The sequence below is a fragment of the Barbus barbus genome (assembly GCF_936440315.1).
Source record: "Barbus barbus genome assembly, chromosome: 17".
In the NCBI taxonomy this organism is placed as follows: Eukaryota; Metazoa; Chordata; class Actinopteri; order Cypriniformes; family Cyprinidae; genus Barbus; species Barbus barbus.
Window position 1 is genome coordinate 10,649,826 of NC_136745.1, and position 15,535 is coordinate 10,665,360.

Genomic DNA, 15,535 nt, shown 5'->3' on the forward strand with positions numbered 1-15,535 from the left:
ATGATTTTCTTTTTATTTATCGTAGTTTTATCGGTTGCATATTTTATTGGTTATAGGATTTTTGCTCATAGCACTGCCAAACTATATGGGAAAACTGTCATTGTAACGGGTAGGTGAATTTTTTTTTTCAAAAGTTTATACTGCAAGATTTCTCAGAGGTTGTTCTTTTAGCTCAACTTCTTATATTTGTCCTAAAATTCCTTAGAAAAAAAAAAAAATACAACATGACAAGAAATATGGCAAATATCACCACACTTGAGACACTGATCTCTTCTGTAAGATTACTGGAGAGTTTTTTTCTACTTTAAAAATCTGAGCAGCAGGAAACTAAAATAGCTTATAAAATTTCAGTGAATATATAATATATATATTAAAGATGTCATATATGATTTTCCTTTAACTGCAAATAATAGTTGAGATGTTCGGATGATTCTTTTCTTCTTGTGAATTATAAAAGGTTATATTATAATAGTTTCAGTATAAAAAAAAAGAAAGAAAAAAGATTTAATTAAAATAAAGCTGAAATAAAGTAAAATAAATTTTAAGTAAAAAATAGAAATGTAGTCTGGGCAAAAAAAGTGAAATAAGTTGAATTTAGCATTAAATTTACTAAATAAAAAAAGGAAATCAAATTTTAAAAAGCTAATTGAAAAAAGCATGTAACAAAATTACTAAAAATATTAATATATCAGTAATACTAACATATCACTGAAACAAAACATGCATTACATGTCATTTAATACAAATAATACTAGATAATACAAAACTGAATTGTCTATGGAGTAGAAAAAAAGCAACCAAACCTACTAAAAACCCTTAGCAAACTTGATTGCTTAAGATTATTTCAAATCACTTAAATTAATATTGTAATGAAAAGTGTGACTTATAGACCCAGGAAAGTCACGTAATGAAATCTTAAAATGCCATGTGCATTAATGAATATACATTTTTGTAGTTTTTGAATATTAATGTGGACGATAGGGGCTTTGGAGTCCAACTGTAAAGAATTACTGCTCTAAATAAAGTTCAGCTAGAGCAAATACTTAACATGAAGCTAGGACTCTGTGTCTGTCTATGCGGGAACAACAAAGAATATATATTCCATCTGTTGTGTGTGACAGGGGGCGACACTGGCATCGGGAAGGAGACTGCTGCAGAGCTGGCCATGAGAGGAGCCTGAGTGATTCTGGCCTGCCGCAGCAAACAGAGAGGAGAAGCAGCAGCACAAGAAATCAGGACAGTGAGTGACAGATCTGATTCTACTCTAATCTGGGAAGCTGCAACTTCATGCTTTACCTATTGTACAAACATTGTATCTGCTAGAACATTCCGATATTTGCCTAATAGGAAACTGGGAATGATGCTGTGATCTTTATGCAACTGGATCTTGCAAGTCAGAAATCCATTCGATCTTTTGCCGAAACCTTCCTCAAGGTAGAGCCCAGACTGGACCTGCTCATCAATAACGCTGGTAAAACTTAAAAAGGAAACCTAACTAACTCCTAAACCTAAGGTTAATTTCAAAATACATACACAACCTGACAAAAGCTTGAAGTAATTAGGCTTTTTAATGTTTTAAATTCACTTACGCTCACCCAGGCTGCATTTATTTGATCAAAAATATAATAAAAACAGTAATATTGTGAAATATTTTTGTAATATATATATATATATATAATTATTTATTTATTATAAAAAATTCTTATTACGTTCATTAATTTGTATTAATATAATCATTATTACTTCAATCTTACTCTGAAAGTTTCCACAACAGTATGCTGAGAAAAGATTCTGAAAATGCAGCTTTGCATCACAAGAATTACTTACATTTTGCAATATATTACAACAGAAAAAATATATTTTTTAATTTTAATATCATCAATGTTTTACTGTATTTTTTAACAAAAGAGACTTCTTTCAAAAACATTTTAAAATCTTATTCCAAATTCTGACTGGTAGTGTAAGCTGTGGTTTGTGATACCAGCATTACTGATACCGGTTTGTGTTGTTAAGCACTGGCTGCTCCAGGACGCACTGAAGATGTCCTCGGGATGATCTTTGGTGTCGATCACATCGGTCCATTCCTGTTTACCAGTCTTCTGTTGGAGCGTCTCAAGTAGTGTGCGCAAAGCAGGGTGGTCAATGTGTCATCTTGTGGTCATGATCTGGGCACTATTGATTTCAACTGCATCAACACACACAAGAAGCTTGCTCTGGGATCATCTGACATTGATTTATTCAGAGCCTACGCCAACAGCAAGCTCTGTAATGTGCTCTTCAACCATGAACTGGCCAAGAGACTGGAGGGAACCAACGTCACATGCTACAGTCTTCATCCAGGTTAGTGGTCAATGAGAGTTTTCAACATGCGAGTATTATTTGCCAATAACTATAATTAAAACATTTACAACAATCATATACTGATTAATAGTACAACAAAGATTCCTAAGTGTTTCTGTGCATACACATCAGCGATGAGATACGTATTACTGCCACAAAACACAGGGTTTCTATAAAATCTATAAAAAAGGGCAAATATAAAATCTTTTAAGACCTTTTTTAAAGAAACTTTAAGGAATAAATTAAAGGGTACACAATATAGGTCACACAATATATTATCCGAGGAAGGGTATCAACAGCACTTCAAAGTTTGAAAATACAACTTCTAACCAATATCCATTACTTTTGAACTAATTTTACACACAAAATAGCTTTTTTTCTGGGAAAATTATTAAAAGGAGTTGAATTTATGATTAAAAAAGGGACACATGTCTGCCAATAAATTGGAACTTAATTGACTTAATTTTTGTTCAGCTACTCAGATGTTAATTTTTTTGCATTGCATGTAACAATTTAAATGCCACGATTCAAGACTTTCTGCTCCAATGTAAGATCTTTTAAGGCCTTAATTCATGGAAGGGCAAATTAGATACCCAGAATCCCTGAAAACAGCAGAGGTCCAGAAAAAACAGGGAAAAGTCAGAAGTGTCTAGCCTCTCGCATCTATTTCTTATCCTCTAATGGTTTGTTTTCCGTATTTTATCTATTTCAGGGTCGGTAAGAACAGACCTCACCCGTGACATCGCACATGCGCATTATCAAGGCCATCTTTATTAAGTTCTGGGCAACCGACCCAGTGTCTGGGGCTCAGATGACGCTGTACTGCGCACTACAAGAGAACATCGAGCACCTGAGTGGACGATACTTTTCTGACAGTCAGCTGGTGCAAATCAAACCCGAGGCCAAAGATGATGGAATCGCCAAAAAACTGTGGGACATTAGTGAGAAGTTATGTGGCATGGCTTAACACACACTGCTGTCAGAAAATTATTGGTATTTTTTTCTTTTGGTACATTAATGTGTCCTTCAGGCAGAGTTCTGAGCACACAGAGTCATATTTACAAGCGGGAAACGTGAAATTCTGAAACACCACAGTGATCATTTCTAGCCTAAAGCATCTTATGATCCTATCAGACAAGCTCAGATGGGGCATTAGAAAACAAAGGGTCTAAATGACTAAGCAGCATTTCAAACTTTACCACCATGAAATGAATAATAATTTGAGCTGTACAGTGTGTGTTGGTTATTCATTTTCCGTTTCATCTAAAACCTGCTGTAGATGGTCATTGACAGTCTTTAGCTGGTGCTCTGCTCCCATGATGCACCTGGCTTCCATCAACATAGCAGGCATACAGGATGGGCCATACTGTCAGACAAAAGACAGAAACAAAATGAGCAATGGACCAAAGTACAATAAACCTCACAAATCCAATCAAATATGACAAAATGACGTGCTTGTACAGTAATTTTATGTACAGAGCTCAATAGGAATGAAAGCTCAACACCAAATCAACTAACTGCAGACTTCCTCACCGTTTCCACCTCATCTGGATGAGCTGTGCGGTGCTTCAGGTACTTTGTGTTGAGCTCCTGCAGGTTGGTGAGCAAAGAGGAACCTTCTCTCAGAGCTTTGAGTTTCTGTTCCATCTCATCACGATCTTTCTGAAGGTTTCTCACCTTTGTCTTTCCCCTGAGACAAAAAACTCATTTCAATTTTACAGTTATAAATTCATAACTATGACTTGAACAAACAATTTTTATATAATAGAATAAAAGACAAAGAAAAATCCAGTTTTCCTTGATAGGGTCCCTTTAGAATAACAGACCTCAAAATTAACATCAATTACTGTGTTTACTTGTCAGTGCTTACTTAATGAGCTCATTATTGGCTTCCACAAGTCTGGTCCTCTTCTTATTAATAGCGCTATTGATCTGAAAGAAAGAACAACACAGTTAGCATCTGCAAGGCAACTCTGCTATTCAAAATTTCCAGTCAAAAGTGGAAAAACTATTGTGAAAAATTATTAATTTAAAACAACAATTTTCTATTTGAATATATTTAATGTAATTTATTTCTGTGATGGCAAAGCTGAATTTTCAGCATCCAGTTGTCAGTGTCACACAATCCTTTACAAATCATTTTAATATGCATTTAAATTGTAATATTTCACAATATTACTGTTTTTACTGCATTTTTGATCGAATAAAAGCAGTCTTGGTAAGCATAAGACACTTCTTTTATAAACAAACAAACAAAAAAACGTAATTATGTCAAGGTTTTGATCTGTAGTCGGTAGTTGTATATTGCCCAGATGAGACATGTAATGGAGAATCACCTTGTTATTTTCTCTTTTCACATTTTTGAGTTCCTTTGTTGCGGTGATCTAAGAATAAATGACACATTTTTTATAATTATGACATCAGCAACATGTCCATTTGTTTTATGTGAAAAGATCTGAAAAACAGTCTCACTATCTCTGAGAGCTGCTCCTCAAATGAGCGACTGACAGCATCAATGGAGCGTTTGACTGCTTCAGAGTTTATGGTCTGCCTGCAGAAACCAGAGTCAAATATTTAATTACTTGACTTCTGTTAATTATGAAGACACTGGATTGATTAGTGCAATTCACACTTACTTATACTGAGTGACAAACTCCTGGAAACTATCGAGCACCACATCAAGATCAGTTGGACTTTTCAAATCCCTGGGTTTTTTAGAGGGGCCAGCTCTTTCTGGAGAAAGACAAGTTTTTGCAAGTTTACCAAATGCAAGACAATTTTGCATTTGGTCAATGTTTTTTTAATTCAAAATAATTAATATTGCATTCAAGGTAAACATTTGACCAGATCATGCATTCCCAATACATTTTTAAATTAAAAGTTTTGCAATTTTGTGATTCATCTCTGAGCCGTTCTTCAATGTTTTTTGAAGTAGAAAATGAATGCGGAAAAATACTGCCAGCACCAAGAGCATGTAAATGCAGGCATGTAAATGAAAAACACTACACATTTAATTTAACAAACTTTACAACTGTCTTGTTTAGTACCTGATGAAGATTTCCTTTTTTGTTTGTGGCCACTTTGTCGTTGACTGGACGATCTACTCTTTAACCCCTTTGACTTCTCCATGCTTGGGTGCTGTAAAAGAAAAACTGAATTAAAGGGCCATATTTCATATATCATACATGTAGATACTGATAAATGAAGATATGAGGCATACAAAACTTTCATCCTCGTCTGTCAGCTCCTCTGAGGATGGTGGTGACCTCTGTTGTCTCCGAGCCGCTCCTTGGGACGAAGAGGTTTCTTTTGCTGACCCCCGACCTTTGACTGCTTCCTGAAAAAACGAGGTGGGAAAAACATGCATTCCAAATAAATTACTTTTCATATCTGCCACGAATTCACATTCATGTGAATTCATGACTTTAAGAAGTCCAGACTGCTAAAAAGATTTTATGTCAGGAAAAAAATGCAGATGATGTTGAAAATATTAAGACATTAAAATTTGCTGAAAATGTATTCATCCTCAGGCTATCCAAGGCATAGATGAGTTTGTTTCATCTAAAGAGGTTTGGAGAAATTGAGCATTAAATCACTTGCTCACCAATGAATCCTCTGCAGTGAATGGGTGCCGTCAGAAAGAGAGTCCAAACAGCTGATAAAAACATCACAATAATCCAGTCCATCAATTAATGTCTTGTGAAGAGAAACGCTGCATGTTCATAAGAAACAAATCCATCATGAAAATGCATTAACTTCAAAAAGTTGCTTCTGGCTAAAATATTAATCTATCCATAATATTGCTTTTTCTAGTGAAAAAGCGGCCTGGTGGTATCAGGATACAAATATTCACTGAATCATGAGACAAACATTAACAGTTTATGAGTGAAAACAGTCCAAAACATTTCTAAACAAATATATTTGTGGATTATGATGTGAGAGGACATTTAGATGGACTTTTTCACTGGAGGAGGCAATGTTATTATGGACTTGTATTTTAGCAGGGAGCAATGGTTTGAAGTTATAAACATCTCAACAGAATCTTTTTTTTTTTACAAATGCACAGCATTTCACTTCACAAGGCGTTACTTGATAGACTGGAGTGGTTTGGATTACTTGTGCATTATTGTGATGTTTTTATCAGCTGTTTGGATTCTCATTCTGACGGCACCCATTCATTTCAGAGGATCCATTGGTGAGCAAGTGATGTAATGCTACATTTCTCTAAAAATGTTCTGATCAAGAAAAAAACTCATCTACATCTTGGAAGGCCTGAGGGGGAGTATGTTTACATTTTTGGGTGAACTATTCCTTTAAACTCTCACCTTGGCTGTGTATCTTGTGGGGATTGATGTTCTTTTCTTGCCTTCTGATATGGTTGGCAAAGGTCTGCCTTTAACTTTTCTGTAATGACACAGAAAGCCTTTATATTATTATACTGATGCATAACCACAGCTGCATACCAGAAATGCCTCTGAAACCCAATGATCTCACAGGACCACACTCTACCTTACTACTGATTTTGCTCCTTTATTTGTTAGCTGAGGTGGTTCCTGGTTCTCTTTGGATGAAGCTTTCTTATTCAGTGCCTCAGAAACAGCTTTGCCTATTTTCTTAGCCCGAGTAACTGCGGTCTTCTCAGTGTCCATTACACCAAGAGCAGGCTTCCGAGCTCGTGGTCGACCCAACTTCTCTGGAGCAGACTTTTGGTTCTGTTCTGGTCCAGGACTGAGATCTTCTTCCAAAGCTGTGCTGTGAAGGGGGTTCCCTGCAAAAGACAACAAGAACTGAAAGTCACTTTCTGGATTTATATAGAAGAGTTACTTTGAGGTTTTGTTTTGAAAAAGCGATGACTACTTCTTTTTATAACTATTATGTTTTTGCTTTTTCCCCAAACTACACTTATTACAGGATTGTCATACCATGAGGAGAATACTGATCTCCTTGAAAGAAACTGGTTTTCTCTATGGATGAAATGTCCAGGGGCTGTGGAGACTCCGCTGCATCATTACTGCTCTGTTTTGCACTCTAAGACAAGACAGAAATTAACAACAAATTCTGCCAATTGTGTCCAAACTTTTAAGTGAATATTATTGCATGCACAGTAGCTACATGTACAGTATATTACACACACACAATATATATGGGCTGAAACGATTCCTTGAGTAACTCGAATACAAAAAAAATAATTGTTTAGTCCACTGATTCTCAAAGTATGCCTTAATTTTAGGTTGAAATGTTTATCTTTTTTAAAGTAATGTGAAATTGATTGTATTTTTATTTATTCATTTATTTTTTTCATTGATATTTTTATTTTATTTATTTGTTATTGATATATTTGTATTTGCATTTTGAATGTAATTTGCCAATTAAATGCATTAAATGGGTTTAGTTTTAACGGTTATTAATTTCAGCAGTAAAAATATAAATTTTTCTAAAAAGGAAGCAAATTAGTTGTTTATTTTAATCTTATTTTCTCTTGAATATCTAGTATTGCTCTTAAATTGTTTTTAATTTGTATCCGATTACTCGATTATCGGTAGAATACTCTATTACAAAAATAATCGATAGCTACAGCCCTAATATATATATATATATATATATTCACACAGACACACATATATATATATATATATATATATATATATGTATAATGTATGTATATACGTACAACATGTATATTGGTGTTATCAAAATATTACAAGTCAAATCAAAATATAAAACGTATAATTTAATACACATATGTCCATATAATATATGTCATTATCAAGTTATATTATGTTATATACTAAACAACAATAAAAAGAGAATATTTGTTATTACATAACACGCATATTAGTGATAATGATATTATGTTTCAGGAACAGCTTATCAAAAAATAAAACATAATACATGTATAATATTTCATAATATGCCATATTAATATATCATATTATCATAAAGAACAAAAACAATAGCTTATTAATTATAAATAGTAGTGACATTAAAACTAACGTTACATGTTTTGATAATTAAAAGTAAAAAATAAATAAAAATACATGTCATATGAATGCTAGCAATATTAGACGCTATATTTTTCCTCATAAATAATAGTAACAATAAAATATGTGTTATTATTATTAATATTATGTGTTAGGAATTAACGTTACTTGGCAAAATATAACGTAATTATGATTCAAAACATTAAACCGCTGACACTCACCAGCAGCTCGCGCTGAACAGCTTTCAAAGCTTTCGCCATCCTACTCATCTTCGCATTTATATGATTATATAACAATATATATAAACAAAAACAATAGCCTAATCACAAAGAGCGAACAAATCTCCAGAGTCTGACAGTGAGAATATATTTACCGCGAATGTTTGAACGCTTGTACTGGACCATCTCAGACGCGGGAGGGGGGGTTGAACAACTTTTTGGTGTACAATTTATTTATACACAAGTAGAAAGGAGATTTTATAATTATCTTGTATATATATACTTATTAAGAAATTAAGTAAAGTATTTCACTTTTCACAGATTAATTTCTAACAGAATAAAATATACTATTTACATGAATCCCCTACAATCGACTATGGAAGATTCCTTCCCTGTTTCGTGGAAAGCGCACAAGGCGAAGCAACGTGCCATTATCTTTCCGACTGCCCTCTGCTGTTCTGGTGCTGCACAAACATTTAAATTAATTATAAAATAGTCTTTAACCCTTTCTCATGTTCAATGGTTGTGTATAATGTTTTCTGACGCCCTCCAGTGGCAACTTACTGCAGTAAAAGTAAAGTGGTTAAATTCACCATAAAAACGCCATGCGAGTGGAAGCACTAGAAGCGATTCTTTCGTAACCATTTCCGGTTTATCACTCTGTCAGTCTGAAGTGGAAGCACTAGAAACCAAAGAAGCTCTGAGTCGGCACCGCCTCACTAGCCCAACAGAGCCGTGACTTTCCTCCGGACCACAACCAAGAGGTAATTAATTACATACATTTAGCTCTATTAACTGCTAAGATTCATATAATCACAAACATAAACACTTTTAGTAAATAAATTCGCGGTGTGAACATCTGAACTTGTGCTGTCACAGTATTAGCATTAGCTTCGCGTAGGAGCGCTAATAAGTGACATGAAACTAATTAAGCTTTTAAATCACAACATACAGGTCATTTATGTTTATTGAAGTGATATTTGAAAGTTATTGACTCTTAATAATTACTGTTAAGACATATAGTGAAAAAGAGCAACACAATGCAGTTTGTATAGAGAAAATATTAAGTATATTTTATGTATTTACACTTATGTTGATGCCATGGGAGATACTACTTATATATTCATGATATTGGTGTTTGATTTAGTCTATCCACTGTTTTTGGCACTGTAGTGCTAGTAGTAACGTTAGCCTGCTAGCTGTTTCCAGCACATGTTATGATTAATAATGGAATGTAATCCAAATGAAACATTTCCTCTGCACATATGACATTAGATTTTAAACAATGTGTATGTAGCATACATGCAGATGTCATTTGTACGTATTTAGAATGAATCAGGCTTTCACATACTCTTGGAAAGAGATGATTCACATAAAGTCAGATCATATCAAGGACATTTCACTGCTGATCACAGCATTTCAGCCACACATGCTTTAAGTCCTTTATAACTATTGTATCATTCTTAAAAGCTACATATGTAAGTGTTTAATGCGTAGTGAAGTTGGGGCAGCTGTCCAGCTGGCTAACACTTACCTGTCATCACTGTTCGTGCAGCGTTTAAGTCTGATATATGATGGTGGACAGGTTAAGTCTTCTGAATCTGTTTTATTATGATGGCAGAAGATTATTTCATGACCCAGTCCTCAATATGACCTTCAAAAGTCCCTCTAGTGTCTTCCCTCACCAGTACATGTGCCGTTTTATTTTTGGAGAAGTCTTGCACATGGGTTGTATTTACATTCACTCGACGACTGAATTTCTGTGCATTAATTCTCATGGCTTTTACCAGTGTTAAGGAGCCAATGTCACGATGAGAACGGCTTTTATTCACCCTCGTGTCATTTCAGATCCATAAGACTTTTTCTTCCTGGAACACAGCAGGAGATGTTTAGTAAAGTGACACTGCTCTTTCATGTAAGGCAACAGCAAAAGCACTCAGCAGACAGGGGCTGTCGAGCTCCAAAAAGCACAATAAAACAACTTGTATGACAATATGTGCATTATATCTCAAGACTTATAAAATAATTCTAGGTATTATACATGCTTTCAAAACCTAATTTGTTCTGCTGCATTTGTAAAGCAATTTATTATGACAGATTTTACATAATTAACATAAAAGCTTGCACAACATATCTAGTGTCCATGTTAAATATATACTTGCAGTGAATAGAAAAGATCAGTGTGAACATTTTTCAAAAACATGTCCTTTTGTGTTACACATGAAGTCACACAGATCTGGAATGACATGAGTAAATCATTTTGGGTAAAAATTGAATGTGGATATCACCAAACTTATCTAATTGATTATTCACAGTACATTAAGACAAGTTTGTGGTGTTTCAAGTTTTCTAAAGTGTTTAAATATGCAAACAAGGCATTATGTAATTAATTATGCACTAATTTGCATAATTTTTCCAGAACAGAAATCTGAACATTGGATAAAGCCAGGCTCAAAATTTCTTGTTTAAATTTGAAATTAGTTGACATAGTAACAGTTAAATTTTTTTTTTTTTTTTTTTTTACAGAAAGGGTTTTGGATTTCTCTTTTTATTCTAATAGCAAGCAAAATAACTCAGATTTTACCAGTGCATGAAAAAAACAATGGTTTTGCCAGTGGATTTTTGCCTTTTTAATCTTGCCATATTACAAACAATATTAAGCTGAGGTTTTAGGTTGATAAGGTTCAGTTGCCTGATGTCCTCCTGCCCTCTTCCTGTCTGGGTCACTTGATGTGTGGTTAGGTAACGTGTCTTATCTCAGCAGTAAATTGCGCAAAACGGTTTCAAAGATTAGACTCTTACCTGAAACCACTGGCCAATAAAACACATTTGGATTGGATCAGCTCTCCAAGATATGTTTGTTGACTCTTCTTATGCTTTTTCTCTTTCCTACAGCTTAAAATGCTATTGATGGGTGTTTACCTGGATCGCTTCTGCTGACCAGTCCAATGCTTAGTTTCCTATGGGGGTGGTTACTACTATGGACCCGGATTCGGCCCGGCAACCGCAGGGCAAGTTGGGTAAAGGTGGACACGCACTAATAGGGGCCAATCTGGGCGCTCGGGGAAAACACTATGTGTGCGGCTCACTTGCTGCATTTAGCAACATCGTCGTGACCTTTCCTATTCAGAAAGTGTTGTTCCGGCAGCAGCTTCACGGGGTCCGAGTGACCGAAGCCGTCCGTCAGTTGCAGAGGGAAGGGTTGAGACATCTCTACCGAGGGCTTCTGCCTCCACTACTGCAGAAGACCACCACCGTGGCCATCATGTTTGGTCTGTATGAGGATTTTTCCCGGTTGCTTTTGCGTCACGCTCACAGAAGTGGTGCGCCCGAGCTTGTTACACGGAGCGTCGCTGCTGCGCTGGCCGGGACGGCTGAGGCCGCCCTTACGCCATTTGAAAGGGTGCAAACGCTGCTTCAAGATCACAGGCACAACGGGCGTTTCAATAATACTGCCCACACTTTCCGGACTCTCCTGCGGGATTATGGTGTGAGTGAGTGCTACCGTGGGCTGGTCCCGGTTTTGTTGCGAAACGGGCCTAGTAACGTTTTGTTCTTTGGCTTGCGTGGGCCAATTAAACAGTGTCTGCCTGATGCCCGAACCCATATGGGTCACATGGCCAATGACTTTGTGTGCGGTGGGCTGCTGGGGGCGGCGCTGGGTATCATGTTCTACCCCCTGAATGTGGTCAAATCTCGAGCTCAGGCTCAAGTCGGGGGTAAATTTGTTCCTTGCCATCAAGTGCTGATGACGGTGTGGCGGGAACGAGGTGGCAGCATCGTGCTGCTCTTCCGCGGAGCGACGCTCAACTACCACCGATCTCTTCTGTCCTGGGGGATCATCAATGCGACTTACGAGCTTCTCCTGAAAGTTTTCTGAAGACCGGGATGGATAACAGAGTGCACTTTTTGCGAAGCAAGCCAAATTGATTTTTTTTCTTTTTACCTCTTTAAAAGAGGTCTGGACACTGCCAGCTCCTTAACGTCTGCACTTAAAGGGATAGATCACCCAAAAATGAATAATTTGCTCTCCCTCATGTCATTCCAAACCTGTATGAAGATATTTTGAAGAATCTGAGTAATCATATGGTTTTGTGTCCCATTGACTGCCATAGTATGGACAAAAAATTCAATGGAAGTCAATGGGCCCCAAAACTTGTTTGTTCTTCAGAATATCATCTTTTGTGTTCCACAGAAGAAAGTAAGTCATGCAGGTTTGGAATGATATGAGGGTGAGTAAATGAGTTTTGGGTGAACTGTCCCTTTAACACTTAATATGTATAATTATGGATGGACCGTATTCATATGCTGATAACTACATATAAATTCCATCCATATTACTTGGCTACTATAAGTGTTGTAAAATGTATTCGCACGCTGTGGCTCTCGTATCAGTTTTGTAGTGGCTCTTTTACTCACTTTTTGGGGGTCTGTGGGACACGAATGGAGAAGGCACAGTGTTGCACTACTGACAGTACATTTCTACTTTTTTTCTATTGTTTTGTTAAAAAACATGATGCACAAACTCTGGACTGGAGCATTATAAGCCATGTTTCATCATAAGTGTTCCGTGCAGGTTGACCGAGGGTTCAGAAATGGGTGTGATTGTGGACCACACAAAGCGAGAGATGTCTGTACAAGCCCATGGTATTAGTGTTTTTGCCAATCAGAAAAAGTCCTAATGTATTCAAAGATGTGTGATCATTTTCATGAAATGCTGTTTCTATGTAACGAGTGTTTTGTGACATGAATTACATTTTCACATTGTTCTGGGTGGAAAGTAAACAAGTAATTCCACTTACTGCATTCTGGGTGTCATTTTTGAGCAGTTCATGATGCTTTAATCATCATGAGATCAAAACGGACTATTTATTTTTATTACTCGTCTTATAGTAAACAATGTTATTAAAAATAAATATCATATGTACACCAAATGTGACCAAAAATTGGGCCTTTGTATACCTAAATATTCAATATATTATTGGTATAAATATTATACCATTATAATAGCTTAGCACCATGCACTTGACATGAGGAGAGTTATTTGTCAAGACAGGGTTTATATGCATAGCGCTTATAACAGTATACATATTTCAAAGCAGCTTTACAGATTACATCATCTATCATTGCCCTGAAAATGACCCAATTGCATTTGCAATTGCATCAAGAAGTCTGAGCCATAGAATTCAATTAATTCGAAACCTTTCTGTTCTACTTTTGCATGTTTTTCTGAATCCATTTTTTTTTCTCTTCAAGCCTTTCAGCATTCACACACTTTAAAGCCCTGTACTTAACCGTCCGTGGCTGACATAATGGGCTCAATTGCACTTCCCTCCATTCTGCTCAAGACAGAGTTAACCTCTGGGGGACAGAGTAAGACACGGAAACATCCCATCACACGGGGTGAAATGACATTCAAGGACAGATGCTTTTAGAGCCGTATGGTAGCACCATCTCAGGGCATCATGTGGGTGGCTTTTCCTTCTCTGAGCCGCAAGTAAATCCCAGCGATGGTTTTGGAAAAATGTCCTAAATGATTAGATGTTGATGGAGGCAGTAGGCCAAATGTTTTATGTAAATTAAAAACATTTTGATTCCTGCTTTTCATACAAATTGCAAGCAATTTAAAAACTTTTAAATGTTTTCTTTAGTAAATTTAAGTAGTGCAAAATCGGCCTCTAGATTCACAGGGTAATGCTATATGGTTGCTTGGCTGTTCTGGGTTAAAATATAATTTTTTTATATTTAACACAACACAACGTGGGAAAATAATATGACAACAATGCTATACATTTTGATTTTATGATCAAATGTTTTTCTGGCTGCTCAAGCTTGTGTGCATTCATAAGTAACAAATGTGTTCTTTTTAACTTTAAAGTGGGACGACAGTCACCATATTGAATGTTTTGATTTCACCCACTTATGTTCATACAAATGGACCCTTGCAAGTATAACGCTACATGCTGAACAATTATCACACTGTGGATTGGAAATAAATGCAATTGTTGCCCTCTCAACATGCAAGAGGATGAAAATATCATGAACATTTGGCAAAAAAAGTGGTCCTGTATTACTAAAATAGCACTTCAAATATTTCCCTTCTGGCTGCTCTGACAGTGTGATATCACTACTGTGTGAACTGAAATAAAAAATTAATAAACCGTAGTAAAACTGCACAGAATGCCCTATCAACCATATAACAGCATGCAAAAACCATTCAGAGCACTTTAGCAAGCACATTGCAACATCCTCGCACCTACTGAATAACATTATACAGCTGTACCATCCAAATGTGAAACTCTATAATATTTTTGTAATAAAACCATCACTTAGAGGAATAGTTCACCCAAAAATAAAAATTCCATCATCATTTACTCATCCTCGCGTCGTTCCAAATCTGTATGACTTTGTTTCTTCTGCAGAACACAAAGGAAGATATTGTGAAGAATGTTGGTAACTAAACAGGTGATGGTCCTCATTGACTTCATATGGACAAAAAATACAATGGAACTCTATGGGAACTGAACCTGTTTGGTTATCAACAAACGACATGAGAGTGAGTAAATGATGGAATTTTAGTTTTTTGGTGAACTATGCTTTGAGTGTTAAATTACCTAAAGCACAGAGTTTCCATTTACAATTAAAAAGAGAAAAGGCTACAAAAAACATCTTTCAGAGTTACTACAGATTCAAATTTAGTCTGTTGAAAAGCCACAGATTACAATGAGCGTGTCTGCCAGTAAACAGCTCCAGCACAATCCCATCATTCCCTCAGTTTGAACTGTGAAAGATTTAGCCTTGAGTTTAATCCCAGGCCTAATCTGTAATCTCCTCCTGCGAACTCAACAACAAATACAGTCTGACTGACAATTTAGTGCTTTAGTTCATGTGGTAAACTAGAAATTAGACTGTTAGAAAAGACGAAACATTGTAAAATAACAGATGACATCTTTTGAGATTAAAGCCCAAAAATATCTAAAATCACTCACTAAAATC

At 35.9% G+C, this 15,535-nt stretch overlaps 2 protein-coding genes and 1 pseudogene across 3 annotated transcripts; 2 read left to right on the forward strand and 1 right to left on the reverse strand.

The window, feature by feature from the left end:
• Window positions 1-3,307, forward strand: LOC306883378 (dehydrogenase/reductase SDR family member 13-like; annotated as a pseudogene). Its single transcript has 5 exons — window positions 1-109; window positions 1,122-1,240; window positions 1,348-1,471; window positions 2,014-2,340; window positions 3,053-3,307. The product of its transcript is annotated as a dehydrogenase/reductase SDR family member 13-like (transcript).
• Window positions 2,214-8,720, reverse strand: LOC306883377 (uncharacterized protein). Its single transcript, XM_079438581.1, has 12 exons — window positions 8,543-8,720; window positions 7,263-7,368; window positions 6,850-7,108; window positions 6,666-6,744; window positions 5,561-5,677; window positions 5,388-5,478; window positions 4,977-5,073; window positions 4,813-4,891; window positions 4,677-4,724; window positions 4,211-4,272; window positions 3,874-4,030; window positions 2,214-3,706 (listed from the first exon to the last, which is right to left on the reverse strand). The coding sequence occupies exons 1-12, from the start codon at window positions 8,588-8,590 to the stop codon at window positions 3,584-3,586; spliced, it is 1,266 nt and encodes a 421-aa protein (XP_079294707.1). The 5' UTR covers window positions 8,591-8,720; the 3' UTR covers window positions 2,214-3,583.
• A 484-nt stretch (window positions 8,721-9,204) lies between these two features.
• Window positions 9,205-13,480, forward strand: LOC306883005 (mitochondrial nicotinamide adenine dinucleotide transporter SLC25A51-like). The gene is made up of 2 exons (XM_079438050.1): window positions 9,205-9,303; window positions 11,435-13,480. The coding sequence occupies exon 2, from the start codon at window positions 11,502-11,504 to the stop codon at window positions 12,417-12,419; it is 918 nt and encodes a 305-aa protein (XP_079294176.1). The 5' UTR covers window positions 9,205-9,303; window positions 11,435-11,501; the 3' UTR covers window positions 12,420-13,480.
• The last annotated feature ends 2,055 nt before the right edge of the window (window positions 13,481-15,535 follow it).

Bases quoted from the DNA above. Each gene is read 5' to 3' on its own strand.
- LOC306883377 (XM_079438581.1), bottom strand. From the start codon at position 8,590: ATGAGTAGGATGGCGAAAGCTTTGAAAGCTGTTCAGCGCGAGCTGCTG. The intron at 5,479-5,560 runs GTATGCCTCATA...TTTCTTTTACAG, and splicing joins CAGACGAGGATGAAAGTTTT to CACCCAAGCATGGAGAAGTC. The intron at 5,074-5,387 runs GTACTAAACAAG...GTCTTTCTCCAG, and splicing joins AAAAAGGAAATCTTCATCAG to AAAGAGCTGGCCCCTCTAAA.
- LOC306883005 (XM_079438050.1), top strand. From the start codon at position 11,502: ATGGGGGTGGTTACTACTATGGACCCGGATTCGGCCCGGCAACCGCAG.